This window comes from Mytilus trossulus, chromosome 9, assembly GCF_036588685.1.
Source record: "Mytilus trossulus isolate FHL-02 chromosome 9, PNRI_Mtr1.1.1.hap1, whole genome shotgun sequence".
Lineage (NCBI taxonomy): Eukaryota > Metazoa > Mollusca > Bivalvia > Mytilida > Mytilidae > Mytilus > Mytilus trossulus.
The window spans coordinates 37861621-37889271 of NC_086381.1; the positions used below are offsets into that span (position 1 = coordinate 37861621).

General features: G+C 30.5%; 1 protein-coding gene across 3 annotated transcripts; it reads left to right on the plus strand.

Moving 5' to 3' along the window:
- Window positions 1-1863: 1863 nt before the first annotated feature.
- LOC134685672 (buccalin-like) lies at window positions 1864-27319 on the plus strand. 3 transcript variants are annotated; one of them, XM_063545632.1, is made up of 3 exons: window positions 1864-2057; window positions 24946-25777; window positions 27110-27319. In XM_063545632.1, the coding sequence occupies exons 2-3, from the start codon at window positions 24987-24989 to the stop codon at window positions 27117-27119; spliced, it is 801 nt and encodes a 266-aa protein (XP_063401702.1). In that variant the 5' UTR covers window positions 1864-2057; window positions 24946-24986; the 3' UTR covers window positions 27120-27319. The 3 variants fall into 3 exon arrangements, with proteins under 3 accessions (XP_063401702.1, XP_063401704.1, XP_063401703.1); XM_063545634.1 differs by having other exon boundaries at window positions 1875-2057; window positions 24946-25552; XM_063545633.1 differs by lacking the exon at window positions 1864-2057 and adding an exon at window positions 16427-16610.
- The last annotated feature ends 332 nt before the right edge of the window (window positions 27320-27651 follow it).

The window sequence follows — 27651 nt, forward strand, 5'->3', positions numbered from 1 at the left end:
TGTATTGATGAAAATTGAAAAGAGGGGGGAAAGATACCAGAGGGACAGTCAAAAAGAAAAAAGAAAACGACAAAAAATAAAACACAACATACAACATAGAAAACTAGACTTAGCAACACGAACCCCACCAAAAACTTGGGGTGATCTCCAGTGCTCTGGAAGTTTAAGCAGAACCTGCTTCAAATGTGGCATCCGTTGTACAGCTCTTGTTAACATTCGGTATACTAATGTTGCTTCACAATTAAAAAAAAAAAAGTTTTTTGAAAGTAATTAAATGTTTGCTACCTAGACTCTCTTTATACTATCAAAATAATTATGGACACATATTGAACTAACCATATATTACTAGCGTTCTCAAATTTAGCAGCTTTTTCTTACCGGTTTCTCGAATAATCTTAATACCGATAAATCGGTTGTCCATTTGTTAAGTTATTGCGTAAAAGCCCCATCTACAATACTCTACACATGTACGTTTTTTATCCGACGAGTTTAAATTTATCATTTGTCTTTACACGACTTGGTTTTGAGAATAACGGGTTAAGTTTTACTATTTACCATGAGGCGTTAGTAAATATTTTAAATTGATAATATAAAAATCTTCTTGAAAACGCTTTATAGTTATTTATTTATTAGCATGTCGAAATGTACTATTGTATCGTTTAATAATAATCAAACAAATGACTCTTTCTTTTTTTTTTGTATTTCCTTCTTACTCCTTATCGCGTTACTTCAACGTTAACTACCCCTGTAGATCTTTGTCCTTGAAAAACGTTTATAAGTAGTTTGTTTAACTCGATACTTATAATATTACATCCAGTTCTTGCTTTCATTAACATTAGAATCATCAGTGGTTCTTGAATCCAAAGTTGAAAGGTCAAATCAAATACGAAGTTCTAACAATGACTAAAGATTGTGCTAACTACGGACATGGCAATATATGCCTTGGGGGTAAATAATCCTAAGAAAAACAGCAGTATCATCCAATCAATAATAACGTATTGTATCTCAGATTATTTTAACTAGCTTATTATCAAACTGTTTCCTGTGTTTTACATGAGTGCCTTGAAGAGGAGTGCTACCATTATCTATCGTTGGACATGAGAAGTTCACTTTTACAAAAAAAACAACCTTAAAAGCATACAAAATGCATTGCGACAAATTAACGTGTGTAGTTATGCACTGTTTAAATATATTTTTTTTTTTAATTTCTTTTATGAATTTTCTTATCATCTTGATCATATGAATAACTAAAGGATATAATTTAAATTTTTTGAATGTCATTTGTATTGTCTACAACCGTGTCATTCCTATTTAAATATCTAAATTCCACTAGGATAAACAAACAGGACTTTGAATGTTCAAATGTAATAAAGTAGAGTTAAAAGGCCATAAGGAATGGGTACGCCTATTTCACGACATTACTATGTACAGTTAAATGTCAACTGTTTTAGCTATGATTGACTTTTTCAGGAAGGGTCATAGGACGTGTTTTTATTTTGATTACAAATCATCTTGAAATGTCAATTAAGTTCACAAGACCATATTAAGCCAATTATTTTCCAACAAAATATGTGATCAAACAGAAGAAAAATAATAAATTCTCAATTAGCAATAAAAAATTCTGTTTGTTCTTATAAAACAATTAAGAGAATATGTTTATTAAAATAAGTGTACACGTGTCTGATACAATATCACGTTTCGTAAACTTTTTGTTCTTTCATCTGAGCAAGAAGACACTGGTGAAACAAATATTATTATTTCTTAATTGCATTACATTTAATCATGCAATGCTCTTCGATCTAATATGATTAACCGTTTTCCATATTAGTTATAACAAACAGGTTTCATTTGTATGATAAACGTTCGATGAATAACTAAATAAATTTCCGCCTGGCCAATGCAATTGGGAATCAGCCATGTGAAGGTGGCTGTAAGTGGAATATCTAAAGAATTGATTTGTGAAACACCCACCAGATAAGAATGGATATAGTCTATAAAAGCAGTGTAGTTTATTAATTAAACTTGTTATTGCTACCTGGAATAATAGTGGACACCTGGTAAGACTTTTATATGCTTGTTTTCGTTTTTTCAATAATAATATTTCTTATTCATTGAACAAACAACAATTTAGCTGTAAATGGCATGTACGCATAATTAAGCAAAACATATTGTAAGGAGTTTATTTAATTAATTTTGAATGGATGCAACAAAATTAAAGAAGATAATGGTATTATAAAATTTTTCGTCTCTGCGTTATATTTTCTTATTTTAATACATAAGTTCTTCTACAAAAAATCATATTGAATACTGAAAAATAACAATGAAGGAACGAACCGATAAAAATTTGAAATTATGTTATTGATATAGTTTGATAAGTATTATGTATAACAATATATATATTGATCGTTATGATTAAAAGCTTTAAAATTTGCTAATAGATGGAAACGGCCGGAAACGAATAGTTATTAGGATTTTAAATAGAAATATTACAAACTGTTTAAAACCCGACACAAATTCAAATATAAAATGTGTATCAGTTTATGCATGCATTATATCAAAAATACAGAAAGCATTCTTTCAAATTAATACATTTCAAATGATTTTTATGAAGTGTATAATATTAGAACTTTGTATCTATCGTTTAGAAGATATTTTTGAATTTCTTTATACAAAAGTTAAGTTTGATAATCAAAAAGTTAATGACAGGTCATTGCTTTCACACAACTATATCTACTACGGTAAGGATATTAGGCCTAAACTATAGGTTTTACTGTTCTACAGTAAGGATATAAGGTAATTTGTTTTCTACACTTAAGATATTAGGCCGACACTTTATCGTCATTAATAAGGATACAAAGATAATTCAACAAAGTTTTGCAACTTTGTGTTGCTACGTTAAAGGTATAAAAGCTATGTTAATACTAAACTGTATTGACTCTTGTGGTGATGAGCATAGTATTATTGTCTTCAATATTGAGCTCTTTTGGATTTTAGAAAATAATAGAAAAGCAATATAGTTATGATGTACTCGAACTAATATTGAGAAAATTTTCTATCAGCGTTAAAGAAATAGATGCATGTTTCATGTACTTATGAAATATTGAAGTGGATTATATGAAGACAGACATTTTAAATATGGAAATTTTGAAAAAGTGAACAAATGTCAAAAACCACTGTTCAACAAGTCATACCAAAATAGTGTTTAAATAATTCAGTATTGCGGGAGAAAAAGTTAAACCAAATGCCATGAAATGAATAACAAAATTTATTTCCATACAATAATTTAAAAATTCTCTTTTATACTCCTGATGAGTACTTACAAACAGCTTCATGTAGTAACAAGTTTGATCATCATTAGTTATACAAAATCTGATTCTCTTCATACAGATGTTCCTGGGGTATAGGTTGGTCTTGACGAGCAATTCGGCCTTTTTTCAGTGTTCTTTCCATTTTGTTTATCCCTACTTTTTGTATAGTTATACAAACAATTGTTGGCGTCTTTGTCAAATAACCATCAACTTTAGCATATAGAATGTTAATGTTTTAGTTAGATTTATAGGGAATTTTTTGTTTTCAGTTGTGATGTATGTTTACCCAATTTAGCTGCTGGATAAGCATTACGGTAATATTAACGGGTTTTTCATTCAGTGGTGTCGATAGGACGTAGGTTAATTTACGGAATTATGAACAATTTTCATACAAGTGGGAGGTTTAGCTAGCTAAAAACTAGGTTTTACCCAACTTTTTTTTCGGGAAATGCCTATACCAACTCAGAAGTATTGTTTTCGTCGATGATTGATAACGTTTGATTTTTTCAGGTTACTAGTAAATTTCCACATTTTGAAATCACCTTTGGCTCTGGTATCTTAATCATTCTTATTTATTATGATATTACGTACAGTTATGAATTTATAATTGTGCAGTTAATAGTTTCGCTGACACTTAGGTTGGCAACTGTTCATGTGTTATGGTACATTTAGACCATAGAAAGGTAATCAATTGTTGATGCTTAGTGGTAAGATGTAATTATTTGATACATACATTAAGGATAAAAACGAATCGATTGTTAAAATATCGAGGGAGATTTACAAATTAGTTAGAGCGCGATGAATTTTTGTTATTTGAACTTCCAATGAAATGGAGGATTTGGTGATAATTCATACGTTTGTACGCAGAAAACTGGTCACCTGTGTACACCTTACCGAGTTGTTTTAAATGATGTGTAATGTAAAGAGTCTGTTGCACTTTAACTTTTTTGTTTCTCAAAATAAGCATGTTTCTACCATCTAGAATTGGCTACGTATGCATTTATCCCGCTCACTGGTCATACTGCCGGACAAAAGTGTCATATTTCATTACCCTGGTTCTCCAAAAAACAACGATAATATTTTTGTTTTATATACAAATAAACATCTGCTTTTTCAAACTTTTCACAATAAGTGTGCCTGATGCCTTTATGTCATACAATGCACCTCAATGATATAAATGTAAGTTTTTTTCTAAGTTTAGAGCCATTCTCAAAATTTACGTATTTCACTGTAGCTTCGCAGGCGACTGTAAAAGACGAAATTTGCGTTTTGAACCAATGTTATGGCAAAGACTCTTGCAAATTTAAAAATGTGTAACGTAATTGTGACATTTGAGATTTCTATAATTTGATTATCTTGTTTCTGGTTATCTAAATTTATTATCACTGATTCCAAATGAACATTACATTGAGTTTGCTACGAATAATATGGGTTTTCTTTTAGATATATTTCTAGAAATTATCAATTTATGGGCAACTGATAACTGGGATATATCGAATATATTTTATAAATATTGTTTGAAGTATGTTTTAATGAATGGTTTGTTATGTAATTATGCCATATTCCGGCACTGTTTCGAATCCATGACTTTCAACCGATACATGAAGTTCTTGAAAAACTGCCTTTTATTATCCCAAAGATAGATTGATTCGCTAATACAAACATCACACACAAGGAATTCTTAACACACGAACACATTTACAAAAGTATAGGTACATTGATCGTGCTCAATATATTCTCTTTTTTTTTTTTAAAGAAAAACTAAATACTTTAGCCTTTTTAATAGTTATAAGAATAATAACACAATGTTGACTGCTGTACCACAATTGATAACATTTGTACCTACTTCAAATTTGTATCAATAGAAAGGAAGTTGTAGAGCCTGTCATACAAGTGAGATGTTAAGCTATCAATAAAACCAGTTTTAATCAAAAGTTTTCTTCCAAAGGAAATACCTGACCAAAATCCGGACTTTTACAGTTTTTTCTTCATTTGTTTGATGTGTCTCAACTTTTTATTTTTACCATTTTCTAAATCACTTTCCTTTATGAATTTTCCTAGGATTTTGGTATTTTTGTTTATATACCTTTTTATGCTTTTTTTTTTATTACCAAAATTATTCTTCTCTGATAACTTACAATGTATATTTAGAAAGAGTTGTCTCAGTGACACTCAGGCCACGTCTTCTTATATTTATTATTAGGCTGAGGTTGTTATTGAAAACAAATACAAAATGCTACATGTACGTTACAGGCATAACGATATGATATTGCGTTTAAAATAAAGCGAATGGTTTTTTTTCTGAATCCTTAATCATTGAAAAAATGTGTGTCCCTTTTATAATTGTAAAGGCGGTTATTCCGAAGAAAATTGAGTGAAATTTTGAAAACCAAAGTGTTATGTCTTTATAAAAAAAACAAGAGCCATTGGTATTTAAATATGATTTAACGTTTTTTATCAATATGTACCAGTATATTCATTTTACAGGATAATTTGATAGCTGAAACTTAATAATTTGCGACTCATATGTTGAGATATAAATACAGTATTTCAATCCCACAGTAAATAGTAATATATAATATGATATACCGATTAAAGAATTCCGATGGTTTCAGCCTACTTAATGATGTCAAATAGGCTACATTATCTCATATCTATCAATTACAAGCAATTACGATTCAGGACATATTTTTCATGGCATTATATTTAGAAGGAAAATAATACACTCCAGGATTAAAGCACAAATAATAAGTATCGGAGAACATATATTTCTGATACAGCTAATTTTTCAACATGATACACCTTTTAAATTACAGCTGTAAAACACTTTATTTGATGGCAATGGTTGCAATAATTCTTTCTCCTTTCTGAAGCACTTCAATTATGTTTTGCATAAAATTCTTGGAAGAATTTAATTGCTTTAGTATTAAACCTGCTTATTAAATTTGTTTTATTCATGTGAAAAGGTTTATACGTTTTGTTATATCAATTACCATTAGTCCATCCACGAGGTTTTATGAATAGGATTATATAAATGAATATGACAGGTTCACTACGGTTCCCCAATAATCTAATTGAACTATAAAATTACTTGATATTTTTCATTGTTATTCCGCATAACAGAACAAGAAGAAAACATATAATAGTTCTGGATAAAACTATAATTTGCCAGATTTATTATGGACGAAAGTAAATCAAGGCACTTTTTATAAAGGTTTTCTTTCTAACACTTTGGTTTATTAGCCAATAAACTTTATAAAGGGGAATGAGCTTTCACTTAATTACAAATGGGGCTACATAATTTTAAAGAGTGGTTACTATTTCGAGCATGTGTTACAAATGCATTTGAGAAGGCAAACTCCACACCAAATTGAGTAGTTTTTGAATGCTGGTTTTACTTTATTTGCACGTATGGTATCCACTTTTCCTGTAAATCGGAATATAACTCCATAGAATGATTTGTTCGCGATGTTGTACGAACGCAAGATGCCGATTTAAAAAATCACAATTACAGTTCTAATGCTGATGATTTTCACAATATTCATCATCCACTGTTTTGTTCTTTTAATATGATAGAAGTTTACTACAATGTTTGAAGTCTTCAAATAAGGTTTTGTTTCTAAAATCAGTCTTGCAATATGTTTATGTGAGAGCATCGGTATTTTATGAGGACGAAATTCCAAAGAACAAAAGATTTACGAATTCCCTCGTTCTAATTTAATCAATTAAACTTCTGTTTATCTTGACTAAGCTTCATAGTGCACATTGTAGGGTGTTTAAAGATTCTAACTCAAGTATGGTGAATGTATGAATATGCAAACAAAAAATAAAGAATGCAAACGTAGCTTCTTAAGGGGGAATATCCATAACGCTCGACAATATAAAACAACAAAACAAATGGAAAGCAACCCTAACATTCACTTTGTGGAAATGTTTTCAGGAGAATGAGAATCAACCCAGGTTTTGGGTATACATGTATATTACATGAATATTGCCTGATGGTCTGTTCGTTTATAAAACATTTATGTTAAACTTGTCAAAAAAACTAACTTACCGAATAATGTTATGTTTTACCAGTAGCTGGACAATAATCAGCTGTAACGGGTAAGAGTTTTTCATATTTGTATGGCATATTCTTCTTGAATGTCGGTATGTTAACTTTTCCAAATAATAATAATGGAATAAGAATAGCAATTTGTGTTTCATGTTTCTCCAATACTCTTAGATCAACCCCAGTTTTTGGTGGGGTTCCTGCTGCTTAGTCTTTAGTTTTCTATGTTGTGTAGTGTGTACTATTATTGGTCTGGTTGTCTTTTCTTTGTTAGCCAAAAATTGTTATTATTTTATTTTCGATCTATGAGTTTGACCGTCACTCTGGTATATTTTGCCCCTATTTTAAACAGAGTGACTTCGTATTGGGTCAATTGCTGATATTAATATGCTATTACGCCTGGGCGCTTCTCTGATCTCTTTGATACCTTCTGCACCTGTATATTATGAGTTGGGAATTTCCTAGCACAAAACCGCTTTTTATGTTTTATTTCTGCTCAGAGATGTCTTAAAACTGCATTTTTTGTACATTTGAGGAAAGATTTAGTTTAATCCTAATAATTCCAATGTAAGATGAAGATACCTAGACATGTGAGTTTTCGTAATTAGGATTATTGTATGACATGTATAGCTAAACAGAGACCAGGGGCAATTTACATCAATATTTATATTCTTTGACAATAGTCATTTACACAATTCAAAACAGCACTTGATTCAAATTGTTGCATTTATACTTGTACGATATTGTATTCGTAATGTCAAGTATGTCTTCATGCAATATCTATAACAAATAAGATGTGGTATGATTGCCAATGAGACAATTATCCACAAAAGACCAAAATGACACAAACATTTACATTAACAACTACAGGTCACCGAACGGTCTTCAACGATGAGCAAAGCCCATACTAGTTCTTTTCCTCAATTGGTATAGCGACGTTCATATATTTTTATTTTTTTTATATACACAATATATAGATTTATAAAACCAAATAACTTTTTAAAACATACACTATGTCATTACATTACATAGCTATAAGCATGTTGTAGGTTTAGATAATGCACAATGATTTACCAAACGTCTTTGTTAAGGTTTAAAGACATTGAGAAAAGTAGACATCAATGTTTCCATTGTCAATTGTCGCTTTGTCAAACGTGTTAATATAAACATAATAATATCATTAGATGATAGTAAATTCGTTTGTCACGTTAAGATCTGCTAAAATGAAACATTGTTATATTATAACAACAGCAAGGTTTCAAAGGTTTTGACTTGTACGGAAATAAAACAGTTCACAAGATTTTTTAACATTGATTTGTTGTTTATGAGTTCATGATCAGATAAGCATGACTTGTGATACATGCATAGCATAAGACGCTTAAAGTTTTTCTGATCGACTTTTTGGGGTTCATAAGATTAAAACAAAACTCCATATCCGTATTACAATTATACAATGGTCCGTTTCGGTGTTGTGTTGTTGTTCTCCTCTTATATTTAATGCGTTTCCCTCGGTTTTAGTTTGTTATCCCGATTTTGTTTTTTGTCCATGGATTTATGAGTTTGGAACAGCGGTATACTACTGTTGCCTTTATTTATACAATGATAGTGTAAAATAATATCAAAAATCCTTGACAAGTCCTAATTAAACATGATTAATATGCTATATGAACAAAATGAAATTCTATTTAACGGTTAAATGAAGTTTCATATGGGTTTTTAATGCTATTGATATGCCAAGTCCGAACCGATCAGTCATAATAAATATCAGCTCAGTCTTTTAGATCACCATGATCACAGTAGAATAGCTAAATGTAAAAATACAAAATGTTTAAACAACTTCTTTGATAATATTACTGTACTAGGCAACATAAAAGATAAAACCGGTAATCAAAAGTATTTGGCGAGGACTTAATATTATCCAAATAATATTGGAACAACAAAAACAGCTAAAAGAAAATGAGGCGGACAATACAATTAATTGATTTTTACTAAAACACTTCATTAGGTATTGGTTTCAAAAGTTTAAATAAACTATCACCATCAATGAAACGTGTTTCATTATTTTTTATTCCGGATTTAAATACTTAAATGAATGAATCCTTCGTCATTTTCGTGTAAACAATTTTTCTTCGAATTGTAGAAGGATGTAGTATTTTTGAGATTGAAGCAGGTCAGAAATAATTTACATTAGGTGAAACTGTTTCACATTATTTTCCCCTTGTGATCGATTTACGAGCTTTAATACCGTTTATTAAGTTAACAGCTTCCTTCCTGTCATCTTACAATCGGATATTGGGGTAGCGGGTCTATGAGTCTACACGCTAACCAATCTAAGATGTTGCTTTCATTGCGTCTTAAATATCAATAAAAAATGAAAATGATTTCAGCTTGCGTTACTTGAATATTCCCGTTCATTAAGATGACTTAACATCATCAAATTTGACCGTAGTATGGTAAACCAATTAAATTACAATCTTATCCAACCTATGAATTGTAGAGTTTTATAACCTGGGTTTGTAAAGTCCAGGTATGATCTTTTAACTTCGTTTTTGCATGAAGAACACGAACAGTCATACATTATATCTAATTAAGAAATGCATATATGTATGGTTTAAAAAGATAACTTTATCCTGGATCTGTACAATTAGAGAGACAGACAGTTATATGCTTCGTAGTATCTGATAACTATTACAATCATGAACTTTCGTCTAGTACCGTCATATTGGAATAATAAAGAAAAAGCCCGAGGTAGTTTTTGTCACTTTATATGCAGATATATAATTATATAATATACTAAATGATAAATCTAATGTCTGTACTATTTAAAATTTGAGAACTAAAAAAAGAAATTACTTTTTCTATGTTTATGTTCATATGAAGTTCAATTGGTTCTGTCATCTTAATAAGGTGGAAGGATTAATTGTCTTTGAAAGATAAGATGTAGTTTTGTCAAACTTTCTATATTTTCTTTATTTACACGAAGGACCCTCAATCAATTGAGGAAGAAATCAAATTATGTTTGGCAAGCAGGTAACGAGTGTTTGTTAGTGTCTTTGGGGTATTCTATTACTCAGAACATATCTGGATGTTATACAATAAATATCAACAGAAAAAACTTAATTATGAAAAATATATGGATATTTCTGGTGCGGATTTCCATAGTAACAAGGAATGGCCAAATAATATATCCCAGATGTAATAGTTTATTAAGTCAGCAAATCCCTGAAACGCAAGGTTAATTAAATTGGTTAAGTGGACAATAAATGTTGCTAGCGGGTACTATATTAACCTTTGTACTTCACGTGGTTATGTAATTGTGGAGAGTTCATATTTTCAACAGAGTTTTTCCCTACGAATCGATGTACCAAAAGACTAACATACATTCGCCTGACGTAGTAAAAATCACTGTTTTAAACACTATGAATATAGAGACGAATCGGTTTATACTACAATGTGATGTGATGTTCAATAATTGATTCGCCTTTAGTACTTTTTAGGATGAACATTAATTCGACAATGTATAGATTAAAGCATGGCTTAAACGTTTTGTCTATTAATTTCATATTCTGGTCATTTAATCTTGTCATTACACATGATAGTAGAATTGTATCGTTAATATCGCAGTAAAACAGACATCTACATAAGAATGCAGAGCAGTATGCTTTAATATTAACAGCTTTATCTAATTGAGAATTAGTTTCTTAAATTTGTGTGCATTTGGCCTTAATATAATTGGGGGTAAAGTTTAGTAATTTATATAGCTGGTATAGATCTAGTGAAATTAAACCAATGTATGAGTTTTAATGTTAACCTGCACAAAAGTTGACTTTAAGGAGAAGTTGGTTGTTCTGAAGTTTAAAATTATAAACATCATTTTGCAAAATTTATTTTAATTCTCTGTTTTCACATAACTGAATTCGCCATGTATAGGAAAATATTCATTTTAATAGGAATGCATCAAGTGGTATATTGGTTGCTTTTTTGTGACTGTACCTATTCTATGTGTTATTCCAAAACTAAAAGGGAAGAAATCTCTTAACACACAAGTTCAACCCTTTCATATGTTTGTATGAGTGTCAAAAGTCAGAAACAAAGATCTTAATACTTTATAAGCCATTATTAAGAAATTATATAAATAATAACGTGTTTTTATTAATGAAATAACCAATTGCTTAATAAGAAACTGCCTCAATTACCCTACAAATGTGTCAGCAAACTATGGATACCGAAAATAATAATAATAGCATTCTGTTAAAATGGCTTTAATTGTCGTTCAATTATAGAAAATGATAACGGAATAGTTTTCAATGTTTTGCAGATATAAACATGGAAAAAAGTATTGCAAAACCTTGATTTTTTAAAACTTGAAAAATCAGCCTCTTTTTTGGATGAAATATTATAATATATCTGTATAATATTATTTAAACATAGTTTATGATAACATTGGCATTGAAACGAACAAAAAATGTTTAAAAAAAAAAAAAAATATAACCAAAATTTTAATAACAAAATGAAGTGTTTTTTGTACAAAAAAATGCATTTTTCAACTTTTACTGTTGTCGAACTTTACAATGTCAGAAATTTCAAAATTAATCTTCAGATGACTGTTCACATCATGGTTGATCGTTATACGCCAAAGAATTAGTATTTTGTGCGCAACCTCCATTTAAACGGATAACCGCATCTAAACGTCTTCTGATTCCTGCCAGAAATCGACTAATTTGTTGCTATGTTAGCAGCAACGATTTCTGATGAAGGGCATTGTTTATTTCATGATGTGTCTGAACTGGGGTGTCCTTTCGCGCACTTTCCGCCCAAGAGTGTCCAATATATGCTCGATATGGTGCAAATCCGGCCTACGATCGGGCGAAGGAAGATGAACCGAATTCCATTGGAACAATGGATCTTCCTCCACGATGCTAATTTCCAACTTTGGCGAGCTCTGCACTACATTGGATACGGAAAACTGTATGTCTGTTCGTAAGTAAAGGTTTCTGATATGGTCTTATCGCACGATAACCAGTATAGATGAGTCGATCTCGAACAGTTCTTGTTAATAGGCGCCTGTCTCTTATTAGGATTGTATTGTATGCAATGGGTTTCCGTTTCCTTCTGACCAACCTTCATTATGCTTGATTTTTCCCTAGCAAATGGTATAGGGGATCTTCTTTATCTCGGAAGGTCTTTAACATCGTTCATTGCCTGATTTTTATTCTCAAAACGACTTATAGTGGAATGGTGATGACCAACAATACATGCAGTTGTTACAGCGACATCCCTGCTTCCCTCATGCTGATAATTTGCCATTTTGCTGCAGTTAAGAGTTGTCGAGGACCCATTATAAGGTGTTAATCACATAACTTTAAAAAACTTGGTTTTTTAAAGTGTTGAAAACAATGAGGATAAAAACATCTGTTTTGCTGTTTACGGGTACAGTAGATGCATGTGCAGTTAAAAACTTATCGAGTCGATATTTATTGATAAGACTCAGGTGATACTTGAATAATATTTCACTAGTTATTTTATCAAATTATATCACAAAAACATAAAGAGTGTTTTTTTAAATTTCTATTTCAATTTTGTGTTGCAATACTTTTTTCCATGTGTATATATTGTTTGGATTCCCCACGTTTTGGCATATGTGTACCACTTATTTTACGCAATATTTATCGATTTAAAACAAAATTAAAAGCACGAATATGATTATTTGTCTTTAAATACTCTAGATCCACTAGTATTTAAAACTAACGATATCCTGAAAAGCCGTCTTGAATTGCTAGTTTCCTGTGCATTAAAAACAATTAATATAAGGAATTTAAGGAATAGCTTTCTAAGACAACATTTGTGTGAAACTAACTGGGCATAGCACAAACGTACTCAGATTCCTTTATTTTTTTTAAAGTTTTAAACCATAATAAAATACTATTAGTATTAATGCTGGTATACATTTTACACACTTCTCAGACATTGAAAATATCTTTTGATGATCCAATCGTTAGACTGACCACAACGTAAACGTTGTTTAAAGTGTCCCCACCCAGTATTTAAATTCATCTGGGGGTTAATAGAATTTGTTAAAATTGCTTGGTTCTCTGTAAATTTAAGGTTAAGCATGCAATTAATTTAATAATTTAAAGACTTCATATCTTTTGGGATATTTAAGGCAAAAACACACCGGCAGCAAATACGTATAGAACGATTACAAAATTGATGAATATATCTGACTTCCTTCTTAAAACCAGTCATATTTCATGTTATCGTAGTGAATCTTAAAGACATATTCAATTTTGTACATTTACTGCCAGAACTGTTGTATTTTGTAAAGTGAAATCTCGTGTCACTACTAAGTGATATATATTGTGTCACCACGTAAATAATAATTAATGCAATTAACCTTTATCTTAAATAATTACATAATTAATGGTCAAATTACTGTAGCCTAGGATATGTAGAAAAATGGCATTATTGTCGAGCTATTTTGAGGTGATAATCATTTTGATAAAACGATGGCATTTAAAAGGAAGCGTTAATGGAAGAACGATGGTTGTGATCCGCATAGATACTGAGGATCCCGTGGTTCTTTATCTAACATGCTTCTACAAATATTAACCAAAACAGTTGGAAACTGAGTGGAAAGATCGACATTAAATGCGTATTTGTCTTCTGTTTTTCGAGATTGATTGCAGAAAGGTTCAAAACTATAAACTGGTAATTTAAAAACGTTTATTTTAAAGGAGATGGATATCGGCATAGTCAAAATGTACGTGTGTCAATCAAATATCTATGGATATATTCTGTGTACTCGAAGAAAGATTTTAACATTGTATGTTACAATAATATATGTATTACGTGTAAAACAAATATATCTGACAATAATAGGCTTGAATTGCTTCATGTAATCACCAGTTATATTTAACCAATGCAAAACTCATCATTCTACATTTTATTAACAATTCTGTTCTAAAAGAAGTCAAGTAGTCTTGAATTCCATCATGTAATGATCAGTAATATTTAACCGATGTAAAGTTTATCATTCTACATTTTATTAACAATTTTGTTCCAGGAGAAGTCAACTAGTTTTTTTAATTGAAAGCTCAGTTTTTTACGTGTCTTCATTTTATAGTGTTTTCATTTTAAATATTGAATAAAAGTTTTATTAATCAAATTAATACGTTGACATGCAGCGGCAACTACATAAATACAAAGACAGGGAACCTCGTATTTATTCGGGGAGACTTCACATCACGTGATAACATCGAAGGATAACAAAATACTTGTTAATGCAATCAATTCTCGAACAAACGAGGTTCATTAGTTATGCAACTAAATATAATGCATTAAATTCACTCAAATGTTTTTACAGATTCGCAATGTATTCATAACTATCTGATAAATGTTGTTTTAGGGTTTGTGATATTAGATTTAATAACCACATTTATAATTCCAATATACATGTAGTAATATACATTAGCTGACAATTGCCTCAACAATTCATGTTTATTACTGCAAACCTTTTGTTCTGAGATCAATCTGTAAAATGAAATGTCATTTGGTATTATCTCGAGTCCAGCAATGACATAATAAAAAGAGTCATCTTTACCATTAGTAATGGTATAAAACAACATACATAAAACGATCTGAGCAATACTAATTATCTTTACACGACATGGGGCCACGATAAGGCAATTGAAATACTTTGGAGCACCAGATTAAAACAATTAATTTCAATTGACGGTATTTCCTTATATTGTCGGCTTCCATGGACGCAACTGATCCGCACATTTATATATTCAACATCGTTAAACGAACATGGTATTTGTAACACAATTGAGCAAAACACATATGTTTGATTTAGTAATTGTTCATTTTACCGATTCTGCAAGTGGTCAAATGCTTACAAAAAAATCTATTTTGACTGGTATGTCGAATTGTTTTATAACTAAAAATAGTTGATTCACATTCTACATTTGCTCATGTATTCAGCAATGTCTGCATAAATTTAATCCTAAATATATGCGTTTATTGAGTGCCTAAACGATATATTTTCTCCTTGCACTAGATTTGTCGAGGGGATGGACATTTATTTGTCAGTTCTTTGTTCAGTCGAAGGGGTGAATTTGTGCTTACGCAATGTAAGAACATCAATAAATTATTAATAAAAATGAATTTTTGAAGATCATGTACAATTTCCCAGTAGTAGTTTGTGCGTGTAAAAGGGTGTTTTTTCACCACATTTATAAAAATAATATAATTCATTGATAACATTCGACCGTAGTTAACCGATATTAATTATCGTAATATAATTACATTAGATGTATGTTTATCGGTATTTTTGCTTGTTTTTTTTTATGTTTATGTTATTTGATATATAAAAGCTAGCGACAAAATCAGGTTCAACCCATCATTGTTTCTTAAATTGTTCTGAACCAAGTGAGGAATATGGCAGTTGTTATTGTTGTTATATTTTAGTCCGTTTTTATTTGTGTTTATATTTGTAGCATTGTCTTGTTCCCTTATTTCGTCTTATAGTTTTTGTGTATCCTACACTTTTGGTTTTTGACAGGGATTTGTTTTAGTTTGTCGATTGGTGACTGTTGGCCAGCAGTATGCTACTATTGCCTTTATTCAAAGATGTGTTAACACATTCCCAATATTCCTGAAATGATCGAGATCTAAATTAATATACAGTATACGCTCATTGTCAGTTTTTTTTCAATTGGTTGGACTAACTTTAAAAACAGATTGAAATCGTTTTATAGACATAGAAACTAATTTTACTGTGACTTTAATATATATAAATATTAAATATTACCTCCCAATTATACAAGAGGATAGCTACCAGGGGATGATGAGTTGGTATCGGGTTATTTTATTTGTATATAAATATGGCTATCTTATCTACAGTATTATGCAACTTATTTGGTGGTTTTGCAAATGCCAATGTTTTATGTTTATCGTACCTAAGGGACCAATTGTAAACTCTCATCAATATTTATAGAACTGCTGTGACCACTAAATAACATATTGTTACATAATATGGGTTTTCTTAAAACATATATGCGGATAGTTCTACTCCAGAGCAGATCCTGACAGTTCAATCTTTAAAATAGTTTTTTGGAAAATTTTATCCTAGAATAGTATCCGAGAGTTGTATGTTCTCGAAATAATAGTAAATAAAAACGACAATAGTTCCTCGATGTTTACATCGATTCAGAAAAGACTACTTTGAATTTCAAGAGAAAGAGGAGAAGGTGAGTTAACTGATTATATCAAGCATCATTCTGATAGTTATGACATGAGGTGATAGCTTTTTTACTAGTAACGATAAATAGGACCTGTCATAGTCGATGTACAAAGCATATGTTGATGGATTTTAAGGATGTTTCAGATTTATGTGTGATTAAATTATACAGAAAGTCTTGAATTGACCACTACAAAGGGCACCGATTTATCTATGGAAATGACATTTTACGATATCACAGCGTACCACAGTATCTAGCTAAGATAGTGTCCATTTTTAGAATAATCAAGAGTAGAAGAATATAGTTTAGATTATCAATTTACAGAGTTTTTTTCATCTCATGATTTACGTCTTTGTTGATCACTTGTTTACGCACAATATTACAAATAAACGAAGTACAAGTCTGGTCTTCTGACATCATCCATTTTACAATAACTATGGTCGTTTGTATGACATTTGATTTTTTTTTTATTCGTTGATAAAAATTCAAATTTCAAGAGCCAGTTTTTTAGGATGTCCCTGTTACAAACTTAGATCGGAGTTGAGAATTTATATCAACCTGTTTGTCAGAATGTATAGTGAACAACTGCTATTTTACTGACTGGTATGATTTGTATACAACTATGCCAGATATGTGCTTGGTAAACACGCTGTCAAATTGAAGGGTACAGAGGGACTATTATAATCGCAATTCAAAGACGAAAACAGAATACCAGACGTAAAGGTCCATACGAAAAAGCGTATTGAAGAAAACTAGTCATGAAATAGACGAATCATAAAGTCCCTTTCTGATTGTTCCATATGGACGTCAATATAATACTTACAATGGTGTAACTCATAATATTTCTAAGATATAGGAAGATGTGGTGTGAGTGCCAATGAGACAACTTTCCATCCAAATAACAATTTAAAAAAGTAAACCATTATAGGTCAAAGTACGGCCTTCAACACGGAGCCTTGGCTCACACTAAACAACAAGCTATAAAGGGCCTTGTCTGTATTTTTTCTGATATAAAATTGACATTGCATATCTAGCTTTATATAATTTATTTTTGGTAACTACATAAAACAGGGGAAGAAGTGAACATTAGTTATCGGGTTTCATTGACGTTTGGCAAAAGTTGTTTTCGAAGATTCTTGTAGATCTTATCCATGTTATAGTATATAAATAATATCTGCATAATCAATTTGAAAATATGAGTGATTATTAAATGCTTTGTTGTATACTTGGATTTTTAGATGTGTTCATTTTTTTTTCTTTCATATAAACATTTACACCATCAGACTATTCTCAACTAAATAATAGCTGTAAATAAAATGAAGGATATCAGTTCATCCATTTAAAAAAAATGTTTCCAATTTGAATAAGAAAATACCAATAATCCAAATTAAATGGTAGTAGATGATATCTAAATCAACACCATTCAAAAGAGGCGTTTCAATTTCCGTATGTCCGCAGATGGCTTCAGTGACGGAATAAAGAGTTGTTCTTTGAATCTGAGAGTGTCCTTAAGGAATCTAAATCTTTAAAAGTTAATTAAAAACAAGACTCGGAATCTCGAAGAAAGTTAAACACTATAAGGCGTCACTAATAAACCTTGTTTATAACGCAACATTTACCAAAATAATTATACAGAAGTTACCATTGAGAGTTTTCCACGTCAGATGGCTAATCTTTAACTAATCTGTTGTTTTGCTAACTGTATATTGATCTAATGACATCGCATACAAACATCAGACTTTTAATTGTTTTACGATCAAGTTATTACAAACCAAGAAGCAAAATTAATATCATTAAGAAAACCTGAAAATTTATAAATTGTTTAAAAACATTTTACCGCAGGTGATAAGGACATGTATAATCTAATACTCACAATATAAAAATTTCTACAATACAATTATAAAGTAATTTGCAAAGGTTTTATAAATTGTTACGTTGTGCTTAGTAATTTGTCAATACTGGTTTGTTGCACATTACATTGCTCGATGCAATGAGATAATAATAAGGTTGCTACGTTGATATGAATGAATGGTGATCTAGCAAATGTAACGACCCTTATCCATAGAAGAAATAGTGATCCCGCCTTTGTAATGGCCCGGATCATTAGAACTTACAGAATAAGATTTAATCTGCAGTTATGTTTTCTTTTTGTTGCAATTGTAGAACATGATTTGGAAAACTGCTATGCACTTTTATGGACTCGATAAATGAATTCTGATCAGGTTTGAATGTACATTTTTGTCTTCCTGTCAATCATACCACATCGCATTATTTTCATATAAATAGTCCATGTTGACAAAGTGTTAAACAAATAAAACCAAAACGGTCTGATGTTAGCTGAAGTTAATTATTATTACACACAAGAACCACCAAGTTACAGCCTAAGAGTGCATAAGAATTGGGAAAGACTAAATATAGCTATGTGAGTAAAGGACCTTCACCTCAGGTTAAGTTCCTAACTTTCCGAATTTCAAATTGCCGTTTTTTTATATTGATTTCTGAATTCGTTACTCCACGTGATTAGTAAATAGTAAAGTTGTAGTTTACTTGTCCTTAAAGTATGTAGTTTGATATCTAGCGTGGTAGCTTAACATTTATTTCCTATAATAGTGAAATCAACAAGTATAGTTTGATATTTGTCCATACTTTGATGAGCTTATTTTTCTTCCATGTAATGTGTATTCCACTACCTGTAATGTATTGTCCCTCACGAAAGACGTTTTAACTAAAACGCCATGTATTTCTTCCATTAACGTTAATTAATGATTAGCTGACAAATGTTTCGAGGAATTGCATGACAATCTATCCAAAAGGGAATTAAATGGATCTCATATTTCAATAAAAAGATGACAATCAACAATTTGAATCTTAAACAAAATCCATTAAGCTTGAAGTTTCCGTTTAGTAAACAATTAATAGATAATTGTCTGTGGTCTCATACTGCAATTTGTGTTATGATCACAAAAGCTTGACTAATCTGAATCTAATATTATTTTGCCTCCTTGAACAATTGAAAAGTACCTTATATCAATCTGAATGAATCCTTAAAAACGGAGATAAACAACCCATCAACGTAACAAAGAGACAAACTTCATTCGAGATCAACGTGAAATAAGAGTGTCAATGCGTAAGACTGATTAAATGTTGTATTTAGTAACACAAGACAATGTAGTAGATATACATGTTCAAAGTGAAAGTAGATACCAAACGATTATCGGTATATGATGTTAAAATAAAAATAATAGACTTTAACTTAGCAGTTAGGTATTAAGATATCAAATATAAAACCATCATGCATTCATACCATATACTTAAAGTCCCTACATCATTGCTTATCAATATTTCGTGATAAAATGAAATCATTCTCGCGCTTACATAATTGCACGTCAATTGATGTAAAAAGAAGCAGTCTGACGTAGGTACAAATCATATACTCTGTCGCTAAAGCAAATAAGATACTCTTTGACCTTTTTTTTTGTTTTATTTTGCCATTTTGAGATTTCAGAATAAAAAACGAACCTACAACTGACAACATTGCCTGCTTAAATTCATGTTTAAAAGGATTATCAATTTCTCTCACAATCGCTAATCGGTTGTTGTTGTCAGAATAATTATAATATGTCAATTGTTTACACCATTGTCTCTCGATATATCATGGCAAAGGACAGATTTTTGAAGCGCTCACATTGGAAACATTTAAGTTCAGTGATGAAGACGCTTATTTTGTAGATCTGCGCTCTCGGTAATAAACCTTCACTCAGTATTTAAGAGTAAACCAATTGTGCTGGAAACATCACATCAATTATCAGTCTAAGTACAATAATCGTGCTTTGAATTTTTATGACCAGAAGTTTCGGTCTTGTCTTTTTTATGAAGTATTGCGGTTACTTTAGTTTCTGTTTTTGATCATCGATATTTGAGATTGGAACGTCGAAAACTACCCACGCTTTAATACAGACTTTTGACGACTGATTTGTAATTGATAAGCTCCCAAACAAATCCTTAGTCAGTGTCATACTTAATACCGAAATAAATAAAAGAAGCAAAAAGCATATAAGATTAACAAAGGACATCGACTCCTAGCTTGGGACAGACGTAACAGTGCATCGGGGTTAACGATGTTTTGTGATATATCAACCCTCCAACTATACTTTTAGCCTATGTATAATATACTTTTCTAAAATGTTTGACACAATAAGGTTATGTAACAGCAATATCACATCGCAGAATAAAGAACGAATCTCTTCTGTTATTTAAACTAAAGACTCATTAAAGTCAGTTATTCAATATGCAAAGGATGTGATAAATAGAATGGTATGAAATCATATTGACCATTGTAAAAATATATCCTCCTTTAACCATATTACGACAAAAGAATAACCACAAGGTTGTTTTATCTTTCCTCATCCATTGTCACAACCTGAACTTATCTTAGTTGTTGCTCATCTTTATTAGCTCAGCTGCAGCATTTCTCTTCCACGTGGTATGAGGTCAACCTGGTTTTATCTGTCAAGTAAAGAAATATTCGAAACATTTTGAAAGTTTTATTTATACATATAAATATAAATGAAAATCTACAAGTCTGTAGTATAGTGGGTCATAGTTCAAACTCAGAACTCTAGGAAATATTTACACAAAAGAGGGACGAAAGATACTAGAGGGACAGTCAAACTCATTAACCGAAAATAAACTGACAACGCCACGGCCAAAAATGAACAGGACAAACAGACAAACAATAGTAGACATGACACAATATAGACAACTAGAGAATAAATGACACGAACCCCACCCAAAACTAGGGATGATACATAAGATTTGGTTGAATCTCACACGTATAATGCTTTTGTGCACAATTACCACAACATTTAGTCAGTCAAGTCCATCTTACTTAACAGAGTTTATTCGAAACATTAAGTAAAACTTTGGTATCATATTTACAGCACTTGGAGTCGCTTTTTTAACCATTTTCCGAGAACAATTTATACATTTGATTGACATCCGTAACATGTCAGATCGACCCTTCTATTCTGTATTGTATGCTTAATGAAATATATGTAAATGGAAATGAATTTGTTAGTTTTAATAACGGAAATAATTTCCCTTGTCAGTCATTCTCCGTTAAAGAGAAGATAGCAAATCATGTAATAAAAATGATTTTTGAGAGTGTCAGAGCGACGAAATAATACATGCAATTCTAGAAATGAGTCAAGACTGTGTCATATACATTGAAAAATTTAAACAAAAGATTCATTGTATCAATAAGTGTTATATAAATTTTGAAAACTAACTAGCTGTACTCTTTCATAGGAAAATTCTATAAATTGAAGGGAGCAATTGTATAGCGCGTCTATCATCGGGATTTGACTTCGTTAAGTCTGTATTTGCTAAATTAAAATGACCACCGAACACAATAGTTGAACAGGATGCAACAAAGTCGCTGATGTATACTGAAATAGAGACAATCTAAAAGTTTAAAAAGCAATCCTTATTTCAGCATAATTTTATCACTAAACATATATACTATTGACTTTCTTTTTGTCTTTAGAACTAACATTTATTTAACATTTAACAAGTAGATTGAACGGTTTATATCTTGTATTGTGTAAATCCTATCAACATTCTGTTATTTCTCTTCGGATATGCCTAAATAATATATTTAAAAAGATAGACATAGGTTTCATTTGATATGGCATTGATAAAAGTTGCTATTTAAAAGCGTCCGTAAAATACCAGTATCACATAACTTAATATCACAATTGATGACACTACATAAACAAGAAAATAGATAATGAAAAAAAAAATGAGGATTTTAAACATTTATCAAAAATTCATTTTGAACTGAAATCCATTTGCCTATCTTGAAATTAAACTTTATGTTTTATTGAAAAGTAAATTGATTATAAAATAGGATTTAATGTTGTGTTATAGTGTTATTGTTTCCCACAACGCAAATTGATCAATGTAAATCAGACACCATTCAAATAAAAAAGACATAAAATATTTAACACTCTTCCATTGTCTTTAATCAATTGTACAACTCATTCAGATGAATGATAATAGTTGTATCGGTATAAACATAATTGATAAAAGGTTGGTATATGCATAAAATATGGAAATTTGTTAATAAAACTTGCGAATAGAGTATCAAAAACCAGTAAATTAAATATGATTGATAAATAGATAAGCAATTACTTGGTAATTATATATGACAAATTTGTATCATTTCCAAATGTATTCTCAAATTCCATTGCTAGTGATGCATTTGTTTTTCATCATATTTTTAAATTTCAATTCGCCAATAGTTTCTATCAAAATAAGTAATGTTTTAGACAAATTCAAGCTGTCGCATTACGTGATGCATGTGTATAACGTTTCAAATAACATTAACAAATGATTTGTATAAATATGGAAAAGAAAACGCTTAATGTATTAAAAGGACAGCACCCGATGGAATAGTGACATATCACAAGCCATGATCAATCAAAACAACATTTAAAGGCATATCATTTATGTAAAAACAAACAACTGCTTCTGAAAATAATATATCAGAGTGTTACCTACGGATCTGTCAATGAAATTGTAATAAAAGGGAAGTTTACTGATAAAAGAGTAGGACCCCTTAAACATCACGTTTTGTTTACATTAATCATCTATTGTAACTAGCAAGTATCATGAATTACCATTTAGCATTCATTTAAATATAGTTTTCCTTCCAATAATTGTAAAAAAAACCAAAATACTATAAAAAGAGGAAAAAGGTTGCTGCCGTCGAATATCAATAATGCTGTCATCATATATATCATTTGTTAATTAAAAAACAAAAGAAGTGTAAAAAAATATACTGAGAAGAAGAACATACCAAAGCATAGAAAGTGCTATAATGTTCCACTCTTTTTGAAATTGTGGTATTCCTATTTATTTGTTGTGAGGGTGAGCAAATCCTACATCACATACACAAGTGTATATCGTAACTTACAAGTATCATGAATTGGCATTTAGCATTCATTTAAATGTAGTTTTTCTTCCAATAATTGTAAAAAAAAATATGACTTAGTTTGTGCTTGGAAAATTCGTGTAAATCGGTGTTATTGTCGCATAGACTATACGAAGAGAGAAATATTGTTGCCGTCGATAAACAATACCGATGTCACCATACCTATATCCTTTGTAAACTAGAAAACAAAGGGAGTATATACGTATGCATTTTAAAATACTGAATATCTCCCCTTTTTCAACATTTTTTTTTTGTTTTGCTCAAAGTTGTTTTAAACACAATTATTGTGCTTTTGATTCATAATTGACCTACGTTATATTAGAAAGCTAGATAAACATTCAGTTATAAACAATATTTGAATTAAAAACATAGAGTGTCTGATGTCAATAGTTATAATTTGGTTATTATATATACTGTTACCTTGAACCAGTAAGCTATATATCCAGTGTTTCTGTGCGTTTGTTCCAGGATGTAGATTTTGTTCTATTTCAAGAACTAACAAAGTCTTTTATCAATTGTAAACCGTTTATGTTATACTCCTACTAAAGTAAACTTTGAAGTCGTGTTGTCTTTCGAATTGATTTTCTCTTTTGTTTTTATATATATTTGTATACTCGTTTTTATGACCATGGCTTATGGTGTTTGACCCAACATTAATATGTTCATATTTCAAAGTATAATTTTTTTCTTTTTTAATCTTTCAAAAAAAATCTTGCAAAAAAGAAAAGTGTATTTATAGTTTCCTTTATTTTTGTAATGTGTATGTACTTTTCTCACGATTTCTTTAGTCAGAAAGTGGAAGGAAAGATGGTTCATATAAAAACATAAAAACCGTTGATAGAACCAAGGCGTACGAAGAGATATTTTATGATGTTATGATGTTTTAGAAGGGTAACCGGAAGTACACACTCGTGCATTATTTAAAAAACTGTCATCTATTCCAAGTCAACAAGCTGGCAATGATATTTAAAAAAATATCTGTTAACAGTCCACAACACACTACACATTTATGTAGATTGCGCAGCACACATGCTGCAAAATAACAGTAATATTCCGAACATATAAACAACAGGTAATAAAACATAAACGAAGATTAAACATATGCCTTGGAGGCACAAATCTTGAAAATGAACAGATGTGCTCCGAATATCTTTACTACGGTGAACAAAACGATATGCATATATCTAGATTTCGCAACACAAATCTTGTAAACATAGCCGAGATGAGAGGTGCTTCAAACATTGTAAGATGTTTATGTTCCATTAATTGACGAAGCTGACGTTTTAGTTTTAAAATAAATCCGATTATACATAACAGTAACTGTAATTTAGCAATTCATTTTTCTTTCAGACTGAAAAAGTTGAATATCAGACGGAATAAAGAACAAAACAATGGTGTCAAATGTACAATTCCGTTGCGTGGCTTCAGCAGTAATATACTTAATACTTCTATGCAACGAACTTGTTTGTCAAGAAAGTACTGAACTATCAAAAGATGATGAATTATTACAATACAAAAGAAAAATGGATATGTATCGATTCCATGGATCGTTAGGTAAACGACAGGATGAACAACCGATTCCAGAAGATCAGTTTGAAAAAAGGAAAATAGACTATGCCCGGTTTTTAGGTTCTCTAGGAAAACGGGCAACTTTTGATGATAGCTATCCAGAAGTAGAACGAAGATCTAAATATGATAGATATATGTTTGCACCAAGCTTAGGTAAACGATTTGTAGATCCACAAGAATCAATGGAGGCTGATAAACGACGTCTTGACCGCTTATCATACTTCGGCAATCTTGGAAAAAGAGGAATGGACAAGCTGTCATATTTTGGAAGTCTTGGGAAACGTGGCCTTGACAGACTATCTTTCTTTGGAGGGCTTGGAAAGAGGAGGATGGATAGACTCTCATACTTTGGAGGGCTTGGTAAAAGAAGTAGAGATACGGATGAAAGGTATAATAATATTGACAGTGCTGACATTCACAATTTGTATGATGTAAGTGATATTTTGCCTGCGCGCGAAACTAGATCATGGTACTGGACAAATAGAGGTACAAAGCGGTTACCAGTTTCAATCAGGGGCATTGATAAATATTCACTGTTTGGTTCACTTGGCAAAAGAAGCATAGATCAAGATCGACTTCAAGAAATTTTAGGAAAAAGATTATTATCTAGTGTGTAAGTCAAGGACACCGCATGTAACCCTTACATTACCCTTTCCTGTACATTAACCTCGCATGATTCTTTTCGAGCTGTACGTTTCTACCTTATTGCTAATATAGCACTTGCTATAAACTCTGTTATATAGCTACAAGCATGTTTTATCAAACAATAATTGAATGCTTATCTAGAATTCTAATAGCATATACCTTAATATTATTTGATAACCACATAACTTCAATAATTAAATATAGATGCATTAATATCTGCTATCATATCCAGAGACAAAAATAAACTTTTGAATGGAACTACTCCTAAATGTCAGTAAATAGAAGAAATAACTTATTTTTTGATTTTATGTATATGAATACAAAGAGATGTAATCTGATTAAAATACGTATACTGTTTTTACTAAATCATGTAGGAAACATTCAGTACATATATCCAATAAAATTTAACCCACAAGATGCATTAATGAAATATAAAATGAACGACGTTTACATCATACTACTTATATATCACCTGGTGGTCATGTAAGAACGATTTTAATATATATTTGTGACAAACGTTATGTGGAACGTTCATATAATTGAATCATTTAGTATGAAATAGTAATCAATAAAATGACTAGAATGACTCTTGTAAAAAAATCAGAACTCATGTTTTGTTCGGCACCAATATATTAGCTTATGAAAAAATAATAAAAAAAAGGTCACAGGAAAACAAACTTCAAAGGACAAATACCGGGATGATTTATCCTATAAGCAATAAGCGAAGAATATTTATATATGACATCTTTGAATAACATGTTCTTAAATTAGTATCAAATACAGATAAGTGTACAAACAAATGACGAGGTTATAATAAAAATATGGAGATTGAAGTTAAAGAATTTGATTAATTCTGCTGTAAAACGTAACTCATCATTTTGCATTTGTATGCATGTTCTAATGACTATGACTCAAATGAGACCTTCAAACTCCATGCGTCTAGTAAATCATTATTATATATTTCCTCATTCTTCATTTATCTACTAAGCAGCACATACTAGTATATCATATCTATGTTACTTAATCCATCTCATGTTTTCTTCTTTTTGTTGATTATATTTGTATTTGTTTTCAAATAGATATGCTGCAAAAGTAATTGTATTCATCTTTTAGTGGTATACATTTTCTTACTTAAAATTTGAAATTTTAGTTTAAATTATGTCTGATATCATATCATATTATTTTTATATTATGCTGTCATTATTTTTAAGGTTTTAAAATACATGTACATACAAGTGTCAAATTATTATTCAATGTTTGAATATAAGCATTACCCACAATGTTTTTTTCTATTTTTCAGGGAGTCGTAATTCTTATAAAGATGGACATGTCCACTAGACAGACAGCAGACGTATGGTACACTCATAAATTGTACATGTTATCATTATTCACAACTATGTATAGTGGTCTTCATTTTACATTTGCAAAATAACATCAGGAGACACAAACATTAGATATATTTTTCATAAATTTTGTTCTTCAATAAAATAAATACATTTCTTTATATAAATGTTTGTTAAATATTAATTCTGAACAGGCCTGAACCTTTAGATCATTTTAAAATGACAATCTGCATTTTAAAATAATAATAGAATAATATATTTCGGAATCGGAGATTTTGCGAGCTTTTTTTTATATAACGAATTGAATAATAAATATATAGTGTCAATAAAATGGAATTTTATGCAACTTTCATTCAAGGGGAATGGTTATTAAGTTACAATGTATCATAAAAAACAGGTTGAATCCACCATTTGAACTTAGTTCGTTTGATGTGTTTAAACCTTTGATTTGCAATTCAATTAGGGACTTTCCGTTTTGATTTTTTTCCGGAGTTCTGTA